This window comes from Leptonychotes weddellii, chromosome 14 (genome assembly GCF_054177405.1).
Source record: "Leptonychotes weddellii isolate Sample4059 chromosome 14, ASM5417740v2, whole genome shotgun sequence".
NCBI classification, from domain to species: domain Eukaryota; kingdom Metazoa; phylum Chordata; class Mammalia; order Carnivora; family Phocidae; genus Leptonychotes; species Leptonychotes weddellii.
Window position 1 is genome coordinate 38,056,692 of NC_138382.1, and position 17,484 is coordinate 38,074,175.

Sequence of the window (17,484 nt, forward strand, 5' to 3'; positions counted from 1 at the left end):
TATAAAAAGCTTTTGTTGGGGCGCCTGGGTGGCTCAGTTGGTTAAGCAACTGCCTTCAGCTCAGGTCATGATCCTGGAGTCCCTGGATCGAGTCCCGCGTCGGGCTCCCTGCTCGGCAGGGAGTCTGCTTCTCCCTCTGACCCTCCCGACCCTCCCCCCTCTCATGTGCTCTCTCTCTCTCTCAAATAAATAAATAAAAATCTTTAAAAAAAAAAAAAAAGCTTTTGCTAGCAAAGGAAACCATCAACAAAGTAAAAGGCAACCTACAGAATGGGAGAAGATATTTGAAAGCAAAATACCTGACAAACGGTTAATGTCCAAAATATATTAAAGAACTTACACAACTCAAGGGCGCCTGGGTGGCTCAGTTGGTTAAGCAACTGCCTTCGGCTCAGGTCATGATCCTGGAGTCCCAGGATCGAGTCCCGCATGGGGCTCCCTGCTCAGCAGGGAGTCTGCTTCTCCCTCTGACCCTCCCCCCTCTCATGTGCTCTCTCTCTCTCTCTCAAATAAATAAATAAAATCTTTAAAAAAAAAAAAAAAAAAACTTATACAACTCAATACCAGACAGTTGGTTAACTATCTGGTTAAAAAATGGGCAGAGAGCCTAAATAGACATTTTTCCAAAGACATACAGATGGCAAACAGACACAGTGGGCTAAATGAAAAGATGCTCAACATCACTTTTTTTAGTATATGTGCTGCCGAAGCGAGCACAGGATGCTCAACATCACTAATCATCATGGAAATGCAAATAAAAATCATAATGAGATATCACCTCACACCTGTCAGAATAGTTAATATAAAAAAATAATAAAAAAAATAAATAATAAATGCTGGTAAGGATGGGAAGCAAAAGAAACTTGGTAAGACTGTTGGTGGGAATGTAAATAGGTGCAGCCACTGTGGAAAACAATATAGAAATTCATCAAAAAAATTAAAAATAGAAATACCATACCGGTGAACTCACACTTACTAGGAAATTTCACATTCAAATATTAAATGGGAATGGGTTGAGCAGTCTTAAAGGTATAGAGACCCTCATGTTGAATAGACACGAGTGCACTGCATGAGTGAATGTTTAAAATATACTTAAGATTTTTGTCTTACATTTTTCTGAGAAAGTATTCCTTAATAAAATGGATAATGAGAGTGTTAGCTTAAAAAAAAAAAGAAAAGAAATACCATACCATCCAGTAATTCCACTACTGGGTATTTACCCAAAGAAAACAAAAACACTAATTTGAAAAGATACATGCACCCCTCTATGTTTACTGCAGCATGATTTACAATACCAAGATAAGGAAGCAACAACCCAAGTGTCATCAATAGATGAATGGATAAAGATGTATTAATGTGTTAAAGAAGATACACACACAGTGGAATGTTCACCATTAAAAAAAAAAAAAAAAGGGAGAGAGAGAGAGAGATCTTGCCATTTGCAAGAATATGGATGGACCTAGAGGGTATTAGGCCAAGTGGAGTAAGTCAGACAGAGGAAGACAAATACCATATGATTTCATTTATACATGGAATATAAAAAATAAAAGACTTTAAAGTTTTGTTTTTTGTTTTTTTTTTGACAGAGAGAGAGACAGCAAGAGCAGGAACACAAGCAAGGGGAATGAGAGAAGGAGAAGCAGGCTTCCCTCCTAGCAGGGAGCCCGGAGCCCGATGCGGGGCTGGATCCCAGAACCCTGGGATCATGACCTGAGCCGAAGGCAGACGCTTAATGACTGAGCCACCCAGGCGCCCCTAAATAACAGACTCTTAAATACAGAGCACAAACTTGTGGTTGCCAATGGGGAGGTATTTGGGGATAGGCTAAATAGATAAAGGGGATTAAGAGGTATAAACTTCCAGTTATAAAATAAGTCATGGAGATGAAAAGTACAGCACAGGGAATATAGTCAATTCTACTCTAAAAACGTCGTACAGTGATAGATGGTGACTACACTTACTGTGGCAAAAAAGGAGGATGTATGGAATTGTTGAATCAGTATGTTGTACCCCTGAAACTAATATAACATTGTATGTCAATTATACTTCAATAAAAATACAGAGGAGCTTCTATGAAGTTATATCTCACCTACAGATTTTTATGACACTTTATGAAATGATAATGTACTATGGTTATATAAGATGTTTTTAGGATAAGCTGGGTGAAGGTATATGGGAACAATGCACTGTTTCTGTAACTTCTTAGGAGTCTAAAATTATTTGTAAATTAAAAAAAATTCGAGACAGAAGAAGTGTTGGGCAACGAAAGCTGTTAGGGCCATCCTGAGCAGGATGAATGGCAGGCGCATGGGGTCCGCAATTGTCCTGCGTCTGAGATTTCCAGATGCTGCACCTAAGTCTCTAGAATTTAATCAGTACAAACAGTTGATTTGGTTATCTACAGAACCTGCTTTTGTCTTTTATAGTATTGGATGGAAACTACAGCTATTTAAAAATATTAGAGTCATCAAAAGTCAACTAGGTTTTCTTAACTACATATTTTTATACTTTGGGGCACTGGAAATATAAAGAAACATGTAGAGGTAAAACTACAGTTACCTGTATTCTGCTACCCAGAATCATTATTGACATTTTGTCACATATGCTTCCAGACTCTTTTTCTGCATATACTTTGCTTTTTAATTGCAAGAATAAGTTTATGAATCTAATTTCAATAAAAGAAATGGGTTTTATGGCAAACATATTGGAACATGGCTTTCCCAGAAAGGCTTAACATTATCAAATAATGAGAATGGAAAAGTTTTCTATACAGTTATTCATCCTTTATTTTTAGGAAAAGATTACTCCTATCTCTACCTTATTCCTTTATAATATATTCTTTATGGTATTTTTCATAGGATATAACAAAGGAATGTACTTAATGTTTTAATGAGTGAAGAACTTCATTCTCAAAGAAATGAGCAATCCAGTTTTTTTTTAGTTTTCAGGAGTATTCTCTAGATTCTCTTGGCATAGTCTATCCTAAAAATCAGTAATTCTTTTGAAAGCAAAACAAATTTTTAAAGTTCTACCTAATATGATTTACTATAAACTTTTCTCTGGTCATCGGTAAATATGAAACATGAGTAGAATATATACACTTTATGATTATTGCCAATGTCATCATTTTATGTTAAATTTCTTTTTGTATGTTTTCCCTTAGTTACCTTAATATGCTTTCTTATTTCGTTATGCCTTCCATTTTCAAAAATTTTAATGTCTGTTTCAGAAAGTTCCTTACCAGTCTGCCAAATCCATTACAGAAGGAAGCATATACTCCCCTAATATCCTCAAGCTTTTTGCAAACTTATGAATTATTTAAGTTTTAGGTTTACATTTAGGCTAAGTAGCTAGCTTACTTCATATTGTATTCAGTAATTTATTCAGTGTTTATTGAGCATGTATATTGGGTGCATGAGAAAAAGGCAAGCAAGGAAACAACCCCATATCCCCAAGTTGCTTTAGAGGCTAGAAAAGAAACAGACATCATTCAAAGAATCACACAAATGTCTAATCACACCTGAGACACGTCTTATGAAAGAGAGATTCATGGTGCTGTACGGGGGTGGGGGGTGGGGGTGGGGAATGGGGGACAGGGAATGGACTTAGTTGAGAAAGTTGAGGAATGCTTCCCTGAGAAATTGATGACTGATCTAAAGGTAGAGTTAACTGTTACTGGCAGAGAGTGTGATGCATGGTAGATGGTTAAGTAGGAAAGATAGTCCAGCCCGGGGGAACTGAATTTCTGTGCACTAAAAATAATCACTGGGGCGCCTGGGTGGTTCAATCGGTTAAGCATCTGACTCTTGATCTCAGCTCAGGTCTTGATCTCAGAGTCATGAGTTCAAGCCTCACACTGGGTGTGGAGCCTACTTAAAAAAAAAAAGAAAAAAAAAAATCACTGAGTCACTAAATGTTAAACCCCTTTTGGATGACTAAACAGAGAGGTTAAATAATTTGCCCAAAACTCACACAGCGAGTTAATGAAGTTAAGGGCCTGTCCTCAAATGTCTTCATTCCTCATCCAATATTTTGTCTACTATGCAAAGCTGCCTCCCCCTCTAACATTGTTTCTTAAATGCTTTGCTTTTTTGCATCGAGGGAAGTGTGCCAGGAATGATTCACCGTCAGTTGTCAGCTAGCAGTAGCAAAAATAGTGATTTAATCATCAAAAAGTTAAGTGAACCATTATAACTAGATTGCTTTTGTCAGTAAGCAATAATGCAAAGTCACTATTGTCTTACCTTCAGCAAGAACACACAGAGGATAAATCGGCATCCACAGTGTCTGACTGAACCAGGTCAAGATGGCATAGGATATTCCTATGACTGATAACATGCTGTAAGTGTACCTAAAAGAAAACAAAGGAGCTCAGAAACATCATTTCCTGCTGACGTCTGGGAAAGAACAAGAGAAGAAAATATCTTACACTGTAATTAAATACAGAGATACAACTGGAACGTTTAAATTCCAAACTTTATATCCTATCATTTAAGCAGAAGAGGTAAAAATACATACATACATACATACATAAGGGGAAGGGAACTGTGTCAGTCTGGCTTGTCGCAGGGGGTGGATCATGGATAATTACGGAGGTAAACTAAGAAAAATGGAACTCTTAGCCCTCAGCAAATTACAAGTTTCCCTGATTAGTGGCTTCAATTTCACTCAGAAGCTAAGCCCATTTTATGCAGCATGCCGCTAGATTTTTAAAGACAGATATACTTGTAAATATTTAGGGAATAAATTTAGTTCTGCATCTTTTTGTTTCTCTGACTAGGCAGTGGTTCTCAAGCTTAAGCATACATAAGAATCACCCAGAGGTCTTGCTGAAGCACAAACTGCTAGGCCGTATACCCAGAGTGTCTCATTCCGTGGGTCTCAGGTAGAGCCTGAGAATTTCTATTATAAACAAGTTCCAGGTGATGCTAATGCCACACTGGTCTAGGGACTATACTTTGAGTACTGGAATAGGCTGTACATAATATGGCAAAACAAAATCCAAAACCTTGAAAACAGAGAAAACTAAACCTTTCTCCCATTCTAGGACCCCGATTCCATTCCTCAGAGGCAATGACCAATGCCAGTTTCTTATATATCCTCTCAAATATTCTTGCATTTGCTTATCTGTGTACATAAAAACCATATACCAACAGTGCAAGCCTTCACTAAACATGGCATGTTATCAAACTTGATTTGTACCAATCTCAGTGAAAAACTGGCATCTACTTTTTTATTGCAAGAGTAGATAAACATCTTACATGTTTAAAGCCACTTCTGATGAAGTCCATTGTATCTTTTATTCTCTTGTTGCTTCTGTTTTTGGTGTCTAAGAATCCACTGCCAAATCTAAAATCACCAAGATTTACCCCTATGCGGTCTTCTCAGTTTTATAGTTTTAGCTCTAAATTTAGGTTTTCGATCCATTTTAACTTCTGTATATGGTGTGAGGTAAGGGTCCAACGCAGGTGGACATCTCGTTGTCTCAGCACCATTTGTTGAAAAGACTATTTCCCCCCCACCATTTAATGGTCTTGGTACCCTTGTCAGAAATCGATTGGCTATATGAGAATTTATCCCCAGACTATCAATTCTATGATATATCTTTATGCCAGTATTGCATTCTTGATTATTATTGCTTTGTAGTGAGTTTTGAAATTGAGAAGTGTGAGTCTTCCAACTATGTTCTTCTTCTTCAAGATTGCTTGGGCTAGTCTAAGTTGCTTGAATTTCCATATGAATTTTAAGATCAGCTTCGCAATTTCTGCAAAGCAGCCAGCTGGGGTTCTGAGAAGGATCGTCTTGAATATGCAGATCAATTTGGAGAGTGTTGCAGTCTTAACAATATTAAGTTTTCAACCCATAAACATGGGCTATCTCTTTATTTAGATATTTTTAAATTTCTCCCAACAGTATTTTAAAGTTTTCAATGTGTAAGTTCTGCATATCTTTTGTTAAATTGATTCCAAAGTACTTTATTTTTTGATGCTATTATAAATGAAATTTTTCCTTAATTTTATTTTAGGATAGGTCATTACAAGTTGTATAGAACACAACTGAGTTTTGTATATTGGTTTTGTATTCTACAACCTTTCTTTACCAGTTCACTAGTTCTAGTATTTTTAGTGGATTCCTTATGATTTTATAACCTGCCAATAGAGACTTTACTCCTTCCTTTCTAATATGATTGCCTTTTACATCATTTTCTTGCCTAACTGCCATGACGAGAACTTCCAGTACAATGTTGAATAGAAGTGGCAAGAGTGTACATCCTTGTTTCATTCCTCATCTTAGGAAGAAAGCATCAGTTTTTCAACATGAACAATCATCTGGATGTGGATTTTTTATAGATGCCTTTATCAGGCTGAGGAAATTTCTAGTCCTTGCATTTATTTATTTATTTAAGATTTTATTTATTTGAGGGAGAGAGAGAGAGCACGCACAAGTGGCGGGGGGAGGAGCAGAGGCAGAGGGAGAAGCAGACTCCCCATTGAGCAGGGAGCCCAATGTGGGGCTCGATCCCAGGACTCTGAGATCATGACCTTGAGCTGAAGGCAGACACTTAACCAACTGAGCCACCCAGGTATCCCTCTAGTCCTTGCCTTAAAAAAAAAAAAAAAAAAAAGTCATTTTAGGGTAAGTTGGGAAGATAATTCCACCCCAACTTAACAGAGAAAAAAAAAAAAGTTTCAAAAAGGCTAGGTGCTCAGAAATTTCACTTCTAAGTTATGAGAAATGAAAGCCTATGTGCATACAAAAGCTTGTACATGAATGTTCATAGCAGTATTCCTCATAACCAAAAAGTATGTCCATCAACTGAAGAATGGATAAAAGTGGTATATCGCTATAATGGAATATTATTCATCCATAAAAAGGAATGAAATACTGATACATGTTATAACATGGATAAACCTTGAAAACATTATGCTAAGTGAAGGAAATCAGTCACAAAAGGCCACATATTGAATGGTTCCATTTATATGAAATGTCCAGAATAGACAAATTCATAGAGACAGTATGTTAGTGGTTGCCAGGGACTGAGAGGAGAAAATGGGGATTTTACTGCTAAGAGCTTTGGGGTTTCTTTATAGAGTGCAGTGAAAATGTCCTCAAATTAGTGATGATAGTTACCCATCTTTAAATACACTAAAACCCACAAATTTTCTATTTTAAATGGGTGAATGTTGGGTGCCTAGGTGGCTCAGTCACTTAAGTGTCTGACTCTTGATTTCAGCTCAGATCATGATCTCAGGGTCCTGAGACTGAGCCTTATATCTGGCTCCACACTGAGCGTGGAGCCTGCTTAAGATTCTCTCCCTTTCCCTCTGCCCCTCCCCACTCTCACTCTCGCTCTAATTAATTAAAAAATAAAGGGTGAATATCACAGTACATGAATTATCTCAATTCTTTTGTTTTTGAAGGTTCAGTGGTATGTCCAAGATTATATAGCAAGCAGTGGAGGTGGGAGTCATCCCTAAGATCTCCTCTGTTAAAAAGCCATTCCATGACATCATGATACTACTCTCAATGTTAAAATCATTTTGTTCTCTAATGGGTTTACCTGAGCTTATCAGAGACTGAATCGACACTGAAAGAGTCAGGCGTACCAGAGAACAATATGTCAAAAAGTCCCAGTCCCAGATGGGGCTCCTTGTCTCATGAACAGAAAGTCATGGGCTACAAAAGTCCATGAAATTCGCCCCAGGTCTACAAAACTATCAGTTAAAAAATGAGGAATAACTTCCTAAATTATATATACAAGGAATGATAGTCCTTTTCATTCAACAAAACATTTCATTCTAACTCACTCTAGGGCTCACCCCATTATTTAGAAATACTTTAATTCAGCTAAGTTACTGACAATTTAATAAATGAGTAATTCACATAACCTCAGCTAAAATGCTAGGGTGCTTTTGTTACCTATCCACAACCAGATCTTGCAAGTGGGAGGGGCAGTTCTCATTTGTGAAAGCCAAAGTAGCAGTTAGGACACCTCCCCAAGATGAGCCTCTGAGCAAAGGCGACTGTTTACCCCACTGCTGGACCCATCTCTTTGCAAAGTTTTAGAAACAGAAGGAAACTGAAGATGATCTAGAGCAAAGGTTCTTAATCTGAGGTTCAAGGATTCAGAGGGAATCCACAAAATAACTTCAGTAAGTCTTTTGGACCCACTGGAATTGTATATAAAATGTACCATGGTGATGAAAAGTACAGCATAGGGAATATAATCAAAAATATTGTAATAATGTTGTATGGTGACAGAGGGTGACCGCACTTATCATAGTCGGCACTGATTAATGTATAGAACTGTCCAATCAGGGGCCCCTGGGTGGCTCAGTTGGTTAAGCGTCTGCCTTCGGCTCAGGTCATGATCCCGGGGTCCTGGGATCGAGCCCCACGTCGAGCTCCCTGCTCAGTGGGGAGCCTGCTTCTCCCTCTCCCTCTGCTGCTCCCCCCTCTCCCTCTGCTGCTCCCCCTGCTTGTGCTTGCTCTGTCAAATAAATAAAATCTTTAAAAAACAAAACAAAACTCTCCAATCAGTATGTCATATACCTGAAACTAATACTAACATTATGTAAGTTAACTATACTTCAATAAAAAAGTTAATTATACTTCAATAAAAAATACAAAATAAATGTATATGGAGGTGCGTTCTTCACCACAGTGATGAGGCCCTGTGTTTAAAGTATTCTGGAATTCACAGAAACCAACTTTGTAAATCCTGACTATGACATAATAGAAGTCTTGCTTTGCTTGTTAGAGTAAAATGTACCAGAGCAATTTCAAGGAATGCCTTTCATTAGCAAGCAGCTGTGAGGTTTATCCCAAAGTGGTGCTATGCCAAGTCTTCTGCTGGAAAACTGAATGCACTGATCTGCTCTTGTAATACCACGGGAGGTTTGCATTACCTCTGATATGCCCATTATGGAAAGCGCTAAGAATACATTTCCATATCAAGATAAAATAATTTGCAAAGGGGTTTTCTCTCTCATTCAGGGTAACCAAATGTAGGCAGCTATTACTAACAGAAAAGCAACTTGGCTTTAAGAGATTATTTTGCCTCCTTACCTAACCATATCCAATAGATTCCAAAAGATGAATAAAACACACACCACATATTTCTCTTGGACTTCCTCTTGACTGGTGATCACCACAAAGAGGATGATTATTCTCTCTGTGAGCTAACAAAGAAACAGCAAAGTCAAGAATTAGGATCATCTGTTATGCATGTAGGTAATTTTCTAATTTTAAAAACCAGAGTTCCTCTTCAAAGTATGTTTTAATTGGAAATAGGTATGCTAAGCTGTTAACATGATCTCTCAGTAGGGTTATAGGTCAATTTCATTTCCTCCTTGGTATTTTTTGTATTCTCCAAATTATATATAATGAATGAAAAGAAAACATATTTTATCTACTCAGGATATTTCTCCTCCTGCGATATATGCACCCATGTTTTTATTCACTTTGGCAAGCTTTTATTGAATGTCCACTATGTATTAGATGCCAAGGTTATATATATATAGTCAAAGCGTGGTCCTTGCTAAAGAGAGTAGCAGTGGTAGGAGAATGTGGGGGTAAAATTCCCACACAGTGTGAATAATGCTGTCATTTGAAGTGCTCTGAATGGGAGCACAGGTGAGGGACATACCTGCCTGGGGAAAGGGTGCAGACAGATTTATTAAGACAGGCAACACCGGGGCGCCTGGGTGGCTCAGTCGTTGAGTGTCTGCCTTCGGCTTAGGTCATGATCTCAGGGTCCTGGGATCGAGCCCCGCATCGGGCTCCCCGCTCAGCGGGAAGCCTGCTTCTCCCTCTCCCACTCCCCCTGCTTGTGTTCCCTCTCTCGCTGTGTCTCTCTCTGTCAAATAAATGAAATCTTAAAAAAAAAAAAAAGGCAACACCTCAGCTGGATCTGGGAGAAGGGGCAGGAGTTTGTCAAGTAGACTGAATAGGAAAAAGGACATCCTAGGTCAGGTGAGCAGGCAAAGCAAACAGGCAGAGGTGTGAAAATGCAGGTGTATTAGGAAGTAAGGAGAACCCCTGGAAGCCAGAGTTGGGGGAAGGTACAGAGAAGGGAATAAATAGGAGATAAAATTGAAAATGTGGTGGGGGCTGGGATATAAAGGGTTTTGAATGATAGGCCAAGAAATTTCGATTTCATCTAACAGGGAAGCTATTGTAGCTTTTTTTTTTTTTAGAGGGTGGATGGAGGGGGAAGAGACGTAATATAATCCTAACCTTTACAAGCCAGTGGAAAATGAAAAGAATTCAACATACACATTTTTTTCCAAGTCAGTAAGCATTTGCAAATCATTGAGAATTCAGACACTTATGGCTTAGCTCCAATTACTGACCTCAAAAAATAAGTTTTTCTTTCCCAATCTAAATATAATGTGTCTTCTTATATTGTATTAATTTCCCTGTACAGTCTGCATTTTTTTTTTTTTTTTTTACAAAACATTCTACTTTGTTCTCAATGGTCAAAGGAAAACGTACTTGAGATTGAGGGAGCATATTAGTGATAAAGGAAAGGGGAGGATTGCTTTATATTTTTCAATAGTTGTCTTTATTTTTAAGGCCGATCAAGGAGAAAAAACGGAACAATCTGTGACTTAGAATCATTGGTTGTTAATCCTGGAAAATCATCTAGTGCAGAGAAATCCAAGATTTGCTAACACTGGGCCACATGATCAGATATGCATGTGTATGAGCTCTATCAGCATGTATGACCACAGCAGTGAGTCAAGAGGGTCTTTGCTTGGCTAAGGGAATTAAATATGATTTAAACCTTAGTCAATCTATAGAAGCCATTTACATAGCTGTACTGGTTCTGTCAGTCTTTCTTTAAAATGCCCCAGTTTCTTGATTTAATTATATTTACATAATGAAGTATACTTAACTGCAATTAAAATTACTGAATGATCCAAGCTTGTGTCACTGACAGTGGGCAGCCTTCAGATAAAAGATCTTAGCAGCACACAAGAATCTTATGTTTGGTCAGTGCCTGCTAATTAGGAAAATCGTCTAATTTCTGGGTTTTTTGTTTTTAAAGATTTTTTATTTATTTATTTGAGAGAGTGAAACAGAACATGAGCAGAAGGAGAGGGAGAAGCAGGCTTCCCGCAGAGCAGGGAGCCCGATGCGGGGCTCAATCCCAGGACCCTGGGACCATGACCTGAGCCGAAGGCAGACGCTTAACGACTGAGCCGCTCAGACGCCCCAAAATCAAATCTATTTTTTTTTAATAAAACTCTCAAGATACATATACATGAATACATACACACAACACATATTTCTAATTATATGGCTGACTACAGAAAACAAAAACCTAGATAACACTTGATAAAATGGATCTCTAGGGTCCACTCTAGCCCAATCCCACCTTTTTACAAATAAAAAATTGGGGAACCAGAGAAGTGACTTGCCCTAGTGGCAGACCTGCAAGCATGTATCCCATGTTTTGTGGTTTCTAGAGTTATAAGCTATCCATGATGTCAGACTGCCCCTTAACTGATGAGTAGAGAAGTAAATCTCCTAAAACAGAAATGGTGCTGAACAATAGAATTCATCCTGTTGAGGGGTCCCTGGGTGGCTCAGTCATTAGGCGTCTACCTTCGGCTCAGGTCATGATCCCAGGATTCTGGGATTGAGCCCCGCATCAAGTTCCCTGCTCGGCGGGAAGCCTGTTTCTCTCTCTCCCACTCCCCCTGCTTGTGTTCCCTCTCTCACTGTGTCTCTGTCAAATAAATAAAAAATTAAAAAAAAAAATTCATCCTGTTGAAAAGCAACACTTGAGGGGCGTCTGGCTGGCTCAGTCATTAAGCATCTGCCTTCGGCTCAGGTCATGATCCTAGGGTCCTGGGATCGAGTTCCACACTGGGCTCCCTGCTCAGTGGGGTGTCTCCTTCTCCCTCTCCCTGCTGCTCCCCCTGCTCCTGCGTGTGCGCTCTCTCACTCTATCTCAAATAAATAAAATCTTAAAAAAAAAAGAAAGAAAAAAAATCATCACTTGAGGGCGCCTGGGTGGCTCAGTCACTTAAGCGTCTGCCTTCGGCTCAGGTCATGATCCCAGGGTCTTGGGATCGAGTACCTCATCAGGCTCCCTGCTCAGCAGGGAGTCTGCATCTTCCTCTGCCCCCTCCCCCGTCTCGAGCATGTGCTCTCAAATAAATAAATAAATATTAAAACAACAACAACAAAGTGAAAGTGACTTAGCTACAGATCTGGAATAAAAATCTAGACAATGTGATTCTAAATCCCTTGTTCTAAAACACTAACACATTTTCCCCTTTGTTATTTTATGGGCTATCCTTATGCCTAATATCCCAGGTTATAGTCTGTTCTTTCAAAAAGCCTCTCTTCAAAAGTTAAACCTTAAAACAAGAACCTCCTTCATATTCTAAATCAACACCAAAACACTTTTGAAGAATAGACTTTTTTATTTTATTCCTTTTTTATGTATAATAATTTGACCAGTTACTTGGAGCTTTACACTTGTGAGAACTTAGCACTTTGTCATTTTAAGCAAATCCTAACAGAACATGACTAATTACTAATAGCTTTTTAGTGTTTAGTGTAGCTCAAACTTGGTAGGAATAAAAGTACAATTAAAAAAACCCGGTAACTTAGGCCAAATTAAACATTGTCTTAATGTGGTCTACTCAGAAGTATGGTAACTATAAAACAAAAATACCTCACATTTTTATGTGTTTTTTTTAAAGTTTTTTTTTTTTAAGATTTTATTTATTTATCTGACCGAGACAGACACAGCGAGAGCAGGAACACAAGCAGGGGGAGTGGGAGAGGGAGAAGCAGGCTTCCCTCAGAGCAGGGAGCCCGACGCGGGGCTCGATCCCAGGACCCTGGGATCATGACCTGAGCCGAAGGCAGACGCTTAACGACTGAGCCACCCAGGTGCCCCTCGCATTTTTATGTTCTATTTGGGAATCCTACATTCCAAGTTAAGCAGTGACTAAAACTACGTTGTTATTTAATAAATGGCAGCTGGCACTCAGGTTATCAACAATGCAGTTACAAACTATTCCCTCTATGGAGAGAATTTCTAGAATCAAGTAGCAGAAGAAGAAATCAAGAGAACAATGACATTTACAATTGCACACACACAAAAATAACAAAATACCCAGAAATAAATTTAACCAAGGAGATGAAAGACCTGTACTCCAAAAACTATAAAACTCTGATGAAGGAAATTGAAGATGCCACGTTAATGGAGAGATATTCCATGCTTATGGATTAGAAGAACCAATATTGTTGGGTGCCTGGGTGGCTCAGTCGTTAAGCATCTGCCTTCGGCTCAGGTCATGATCCCAGGGTCCTGGGATCAAGCCCCGCATTGGGCTCCCTGCTCCGCAGGAAGCCTGCTTCTCCCTCTCCCTCTCCCCCTGCTTGTGTTCCCTCTCTTGCTGTGTCTCTCTCTGTCAAATAAATAAATAAAAATCTTTAAAAAAAAACAAAACAAAACCAATATTGTTAAAATGTCCACACCACCATAGCAATCTACAGATATAATGCAATCCCTATCAAAATGCCAACATTTTTTCACCGAACTAGAATAAAAAATCCTAAAATTTGTGTGGAACCACAAAAGACTTCAAATAGACAAAGCAATCTTGAGAAAGAACAAAGCTGGAGTTACTACAATCCCAGATTTTAAGATATATCACAAAGCTGTATTAATCAAAAGACAAAGCTGTATTAATCAAAACAGTATGGTACTAGCACAAAAACAGATACATAAATAAAGGGAACAGGATAGAGAGCCCAGAAATAAATCCATGCTCATATGGTCAATTAATCTACAACAAAGAAGGCAAGAACACACAATGGGGAAAAGACAGTCTCTTCAACAAATGGTGCTGGGAAAATGGGACAGCTACATTTAAAAGAATGAAACTGGACCATTTCCTCACACCATATACAAAAATAAACTCAAAATGGGTCAAAGACCTAAACATGAGACCTGAAGCCATGAGAGTCCTAGAAGAAAATGTAGCCACTAATTTCTTTGACATCAGCTATAGAAACATTTTTCTAGATAGGACTCCTCGGGCAAGAGAAATAAAAGTGAAATTGAACTATTGAGACTACACCAAAATGAAAAACTTTTGCAGTGAAGGAAACCATCAGCAAAAAGGCAACCTACTGAATGGGAGATGATATTGGCAAATGATATGTATTCTATAAGCTATTAATATCCAAAATATATAAAGAACTTCTACAACACCAAATACACCAAATAATCTGATTAAAAATAGGCAGGGGACCTGAATAGACATTTTTCCAAAGAAGACATACAAATGGCCAACAGACACATGAGAAGATGCTCAACATCACTCGGCATCAGGGAAATGCAAATCAAAACCACAATGAGAAACCACCTCACATCAGTCAGAATGGCTACAATCAACAACACAGGAAATAACAAGTATTAGTGAGGACATTGAGAAAGAGGACCTTTGGGCACTGTTGGTGAAAGTCACTGTGGAAGACAGTATGGAGGCTCCTTAAAAATTAAAAATCAAATTACCATATGACCCAGTAATTCCACTACTATTTACCCCAAGAAAACAAAAACACTAATTTAAAAAGATATACACACCCCTATGTTTTTTGCAGCATTATTTACAATAGCCAAGATAAGGAAGCAACCCAAGTTGTTTGTTTCCTACAGCTAAGAGTCTCTTATGGTTTGCCTCCCTTTTTTAAAATTTATTTTTATTTTTTAAAAATATTTTATTTATTTACTTGAGAGAGAGAGAGTGCAGAAGGGGGGGAGGGGCAGAGGGAGAGGAAGAAGCTGACTCCCTGCTGAGTGGGGAGCCCAATGCAGGATTCAATCCCAGAACTCCGAGATCATGACCTGAGCCAAAGTCAGCCGCTTAACCCACTGAGCCACCCAGGTGCCCCAACTCCCTCTCTGTTTTTATCTTATTTTTCCTTTCCTTCTATGTTCATCTTGTTTCTTAAATTCCACATATGACTGGAATATTACTCAACCATAAGAAAATAAGATCTTGCCATTTGCAACAGCATGAATGGACCTAGAGGGTATAATGCTAAGTGAAGTAACTCAAAGAGAAAGACAAATACTATATGATTTAAGCATACGTGGAATTTAAGAAAACAAATGCACAACAAAAAGAAACAAAAAAACAGACTCAAATACAGAGAACTGATGGTTGCACTAGGGGATGTGGGTGGGGCAATGGGTGAAATAAAGGGGATTAAGAGTACACTTACGGTGATGAACACTGAGTAATGTATAGAATTGTTGAATCATATTGTACACCTGAACTATAACACTACGTTAATTATACTTCATTAAAAAAAATAAAAATTAGTTTTAGCCTCAAAGACTTCTTTTACTAAAACAATAACCCAAACTATTTAAATCCTATGAACTTTTGTTGAGAAGTTCAGAAACATATCCTTAATATGTGCAAAACCACCGATTATTTTCTTCTGTAAGACATAATCATTTACATATTTCTATTTACATATTTTTTGTTTATTCATCATTCAGTAGATATTTTTTGAGTGCACTGTTCTGGGTCCTGGGAGATGTAGCTATGAACAAGACCAAGTTCCAGCCCTCGGGGTATTTACATCCTACTTGGTGAGATATACAGTAAGCAAATTTAGAATAGTTGAGAGTTCAAGACAAATAGCCTAAATCCAAACTTTCACTCCACCATTCACAATTTATGTGGCTTTGGGTAATTTATTTAGCTTTTGGGTTAAGTAATTATACTGCAGATAATAATTAGCATTAGCATTATATAGTAAATTATAAAGGATAAGGTTATGATTGAAGATTTGAAGATTAAGTGAGTTAATGCACATGAAGAACGTAGAAAACTATTTGGCACATAAAAAGCCCTAAATAAATGTAAGTTATTACTAATAAAATAAACATAATGTAGTGATTAGTATATTTACAGGAAAACATTTTTCTGTATAGATCATTGAGACTATCACTGAATAAAAAAGGTTAGTCTCAGCATCTTTAAAATTATACTAGTTTTATAACGATCACACTGAAGAACTCCATGGATCAAATACAAAAAACAAACAAACAAATGGAAAAAAAAAAAAAAACAGGAAAATTCTAAAATCTTACCTACAGAGTGAACTGTGTCATTCATTCCCAGGAGGCTTCAACACTGAGAACGTCGGCTTGACAATCCCCAGTACAGTTTTATCTCTAACAATGCAAAGCTGTTCTCGACTCAAAACTGGAGAGAAAACCCATATGGCTGTATGGAAAACCCGATTATTTAATCTAGCAATGCAAAGAGGCACCTGCTTCACAGCTAAAAAGAAATCAGGGTGAAACTTGGCTGTTTTCCTAAAAGGGTTTATGTTAACACACCCTTGGTATTTTCTTCATATTTGTTCTCAGAATCTAGGACTGTAAAAAATCTTTGGAGTTCTTTTTGGCAAGCAGACCCCTGCTTGCCCTTAGCAGAAATATGTGGTATTTATAAATATAAAAATGGTTTTTGCGATTTGGGTGAACAAATCAAAGTTTTTGTGGGCACAGTTATCTGGGGGTAGTAATTCCTAGTGTTTCGATTTATAGATTTTTCAAGTTTTGTAAAATTAACACATGTGTGACAGTGTTTCTTGCAATGCAAAGGACGAATACAGAATTAAGCCACTTTAATAGTTATATATGAAGTCTTTGAATTTTAAGCATTTCTCAAAAGGTGAAGGTGGAAATGGGATTACTCGGAGGGTTTCCTAAATGTACAGTGGTCTAATGTCCTGATCCAAAGGCTAGTTTTGTGGCTATTTTCCCGTCTCCTGGAGTTAAGACAACCTAAGGCTTTTGTCAATACAAACCTCTTTCTCAGGCTTCTGCACAAAGTTAGAACAAAGTCCTTCAAAATCAGTATTTCAGTGTTGGCAGTGTTTCCACACTATAAAAACCAAGTTGTTTAAAAATAAATAAATAAAATAGAAAATAAAAACCTAGTTGTTTTGATTACATCTATTGAAATATATGAATTTCCCAATTCAACTTTTTTTCTTTTTTTTACCAAGCTAAATATGTGAGCTCTTTTGGAAGGAAGGGGTTGGAGAGGAAAGATGCCTAGTTTTCACTTATATTATCATGTCTTATAATAGTTATCTGTTTGTTTGGGACCTAAATTACTTTCCCATTTTATAAATTAAAACACGGAAAATTTATTGGGGCACCTGGGTGGCTCAGTCATTAAGCATCTGCCTTCGGCTCAGGTCATAATCCCAGGGTCCTGGGATTGAGCCCCATGTCGGGTTCCCTGCTTGGTGGGGAGCCTGCTTCTCCCTCTCCCGCTTACCCTGCTTGTGTTCTCTCTTGCTCTCTGTCAAACAAATAAATAAAATCTTTTTTTTTCTTTTTTAAAGATTTTATTTATTTATCTGAGAGAGAGAATGGGAGACAGAGAGCATGAGAGGGGGAGGATCAGAGGGAGAAGC

General features: G+C 38.0%; 1 protein-coding gene across 5 annotated transcripts in view; it reads right to left on the reverse strand.

The window, feature by feature from the left end:
* Window positions 1-17,484, reverse strand: part of HACD4 (3-hydroxyacyl-CoA dehydratase 4) — a 37,566-nt gene that overhangs the window by 10,459 nt on the left and 9,623 nt on the right. For all 5 annotated transcript variants that reach the window (XM_081803029.1, XM_081803030.1, XM_081803031.1 and 2 more), the window contains 2 exons: window positions 9,070-9,182; window positions 4,245-4,351 (listed from right to left, as the gene is read on the reverse strand). In XM_081803029.1, the coding sequence (XP_081659155.1) occupies window positions 4,245-4,351; window positions 9,070-9,182 (220 nt within the window). The remainder of the gene's footprint in view (window positions 1-4,244; window positions 4,352-9,069; window positions 9,183-17,484) is intronic.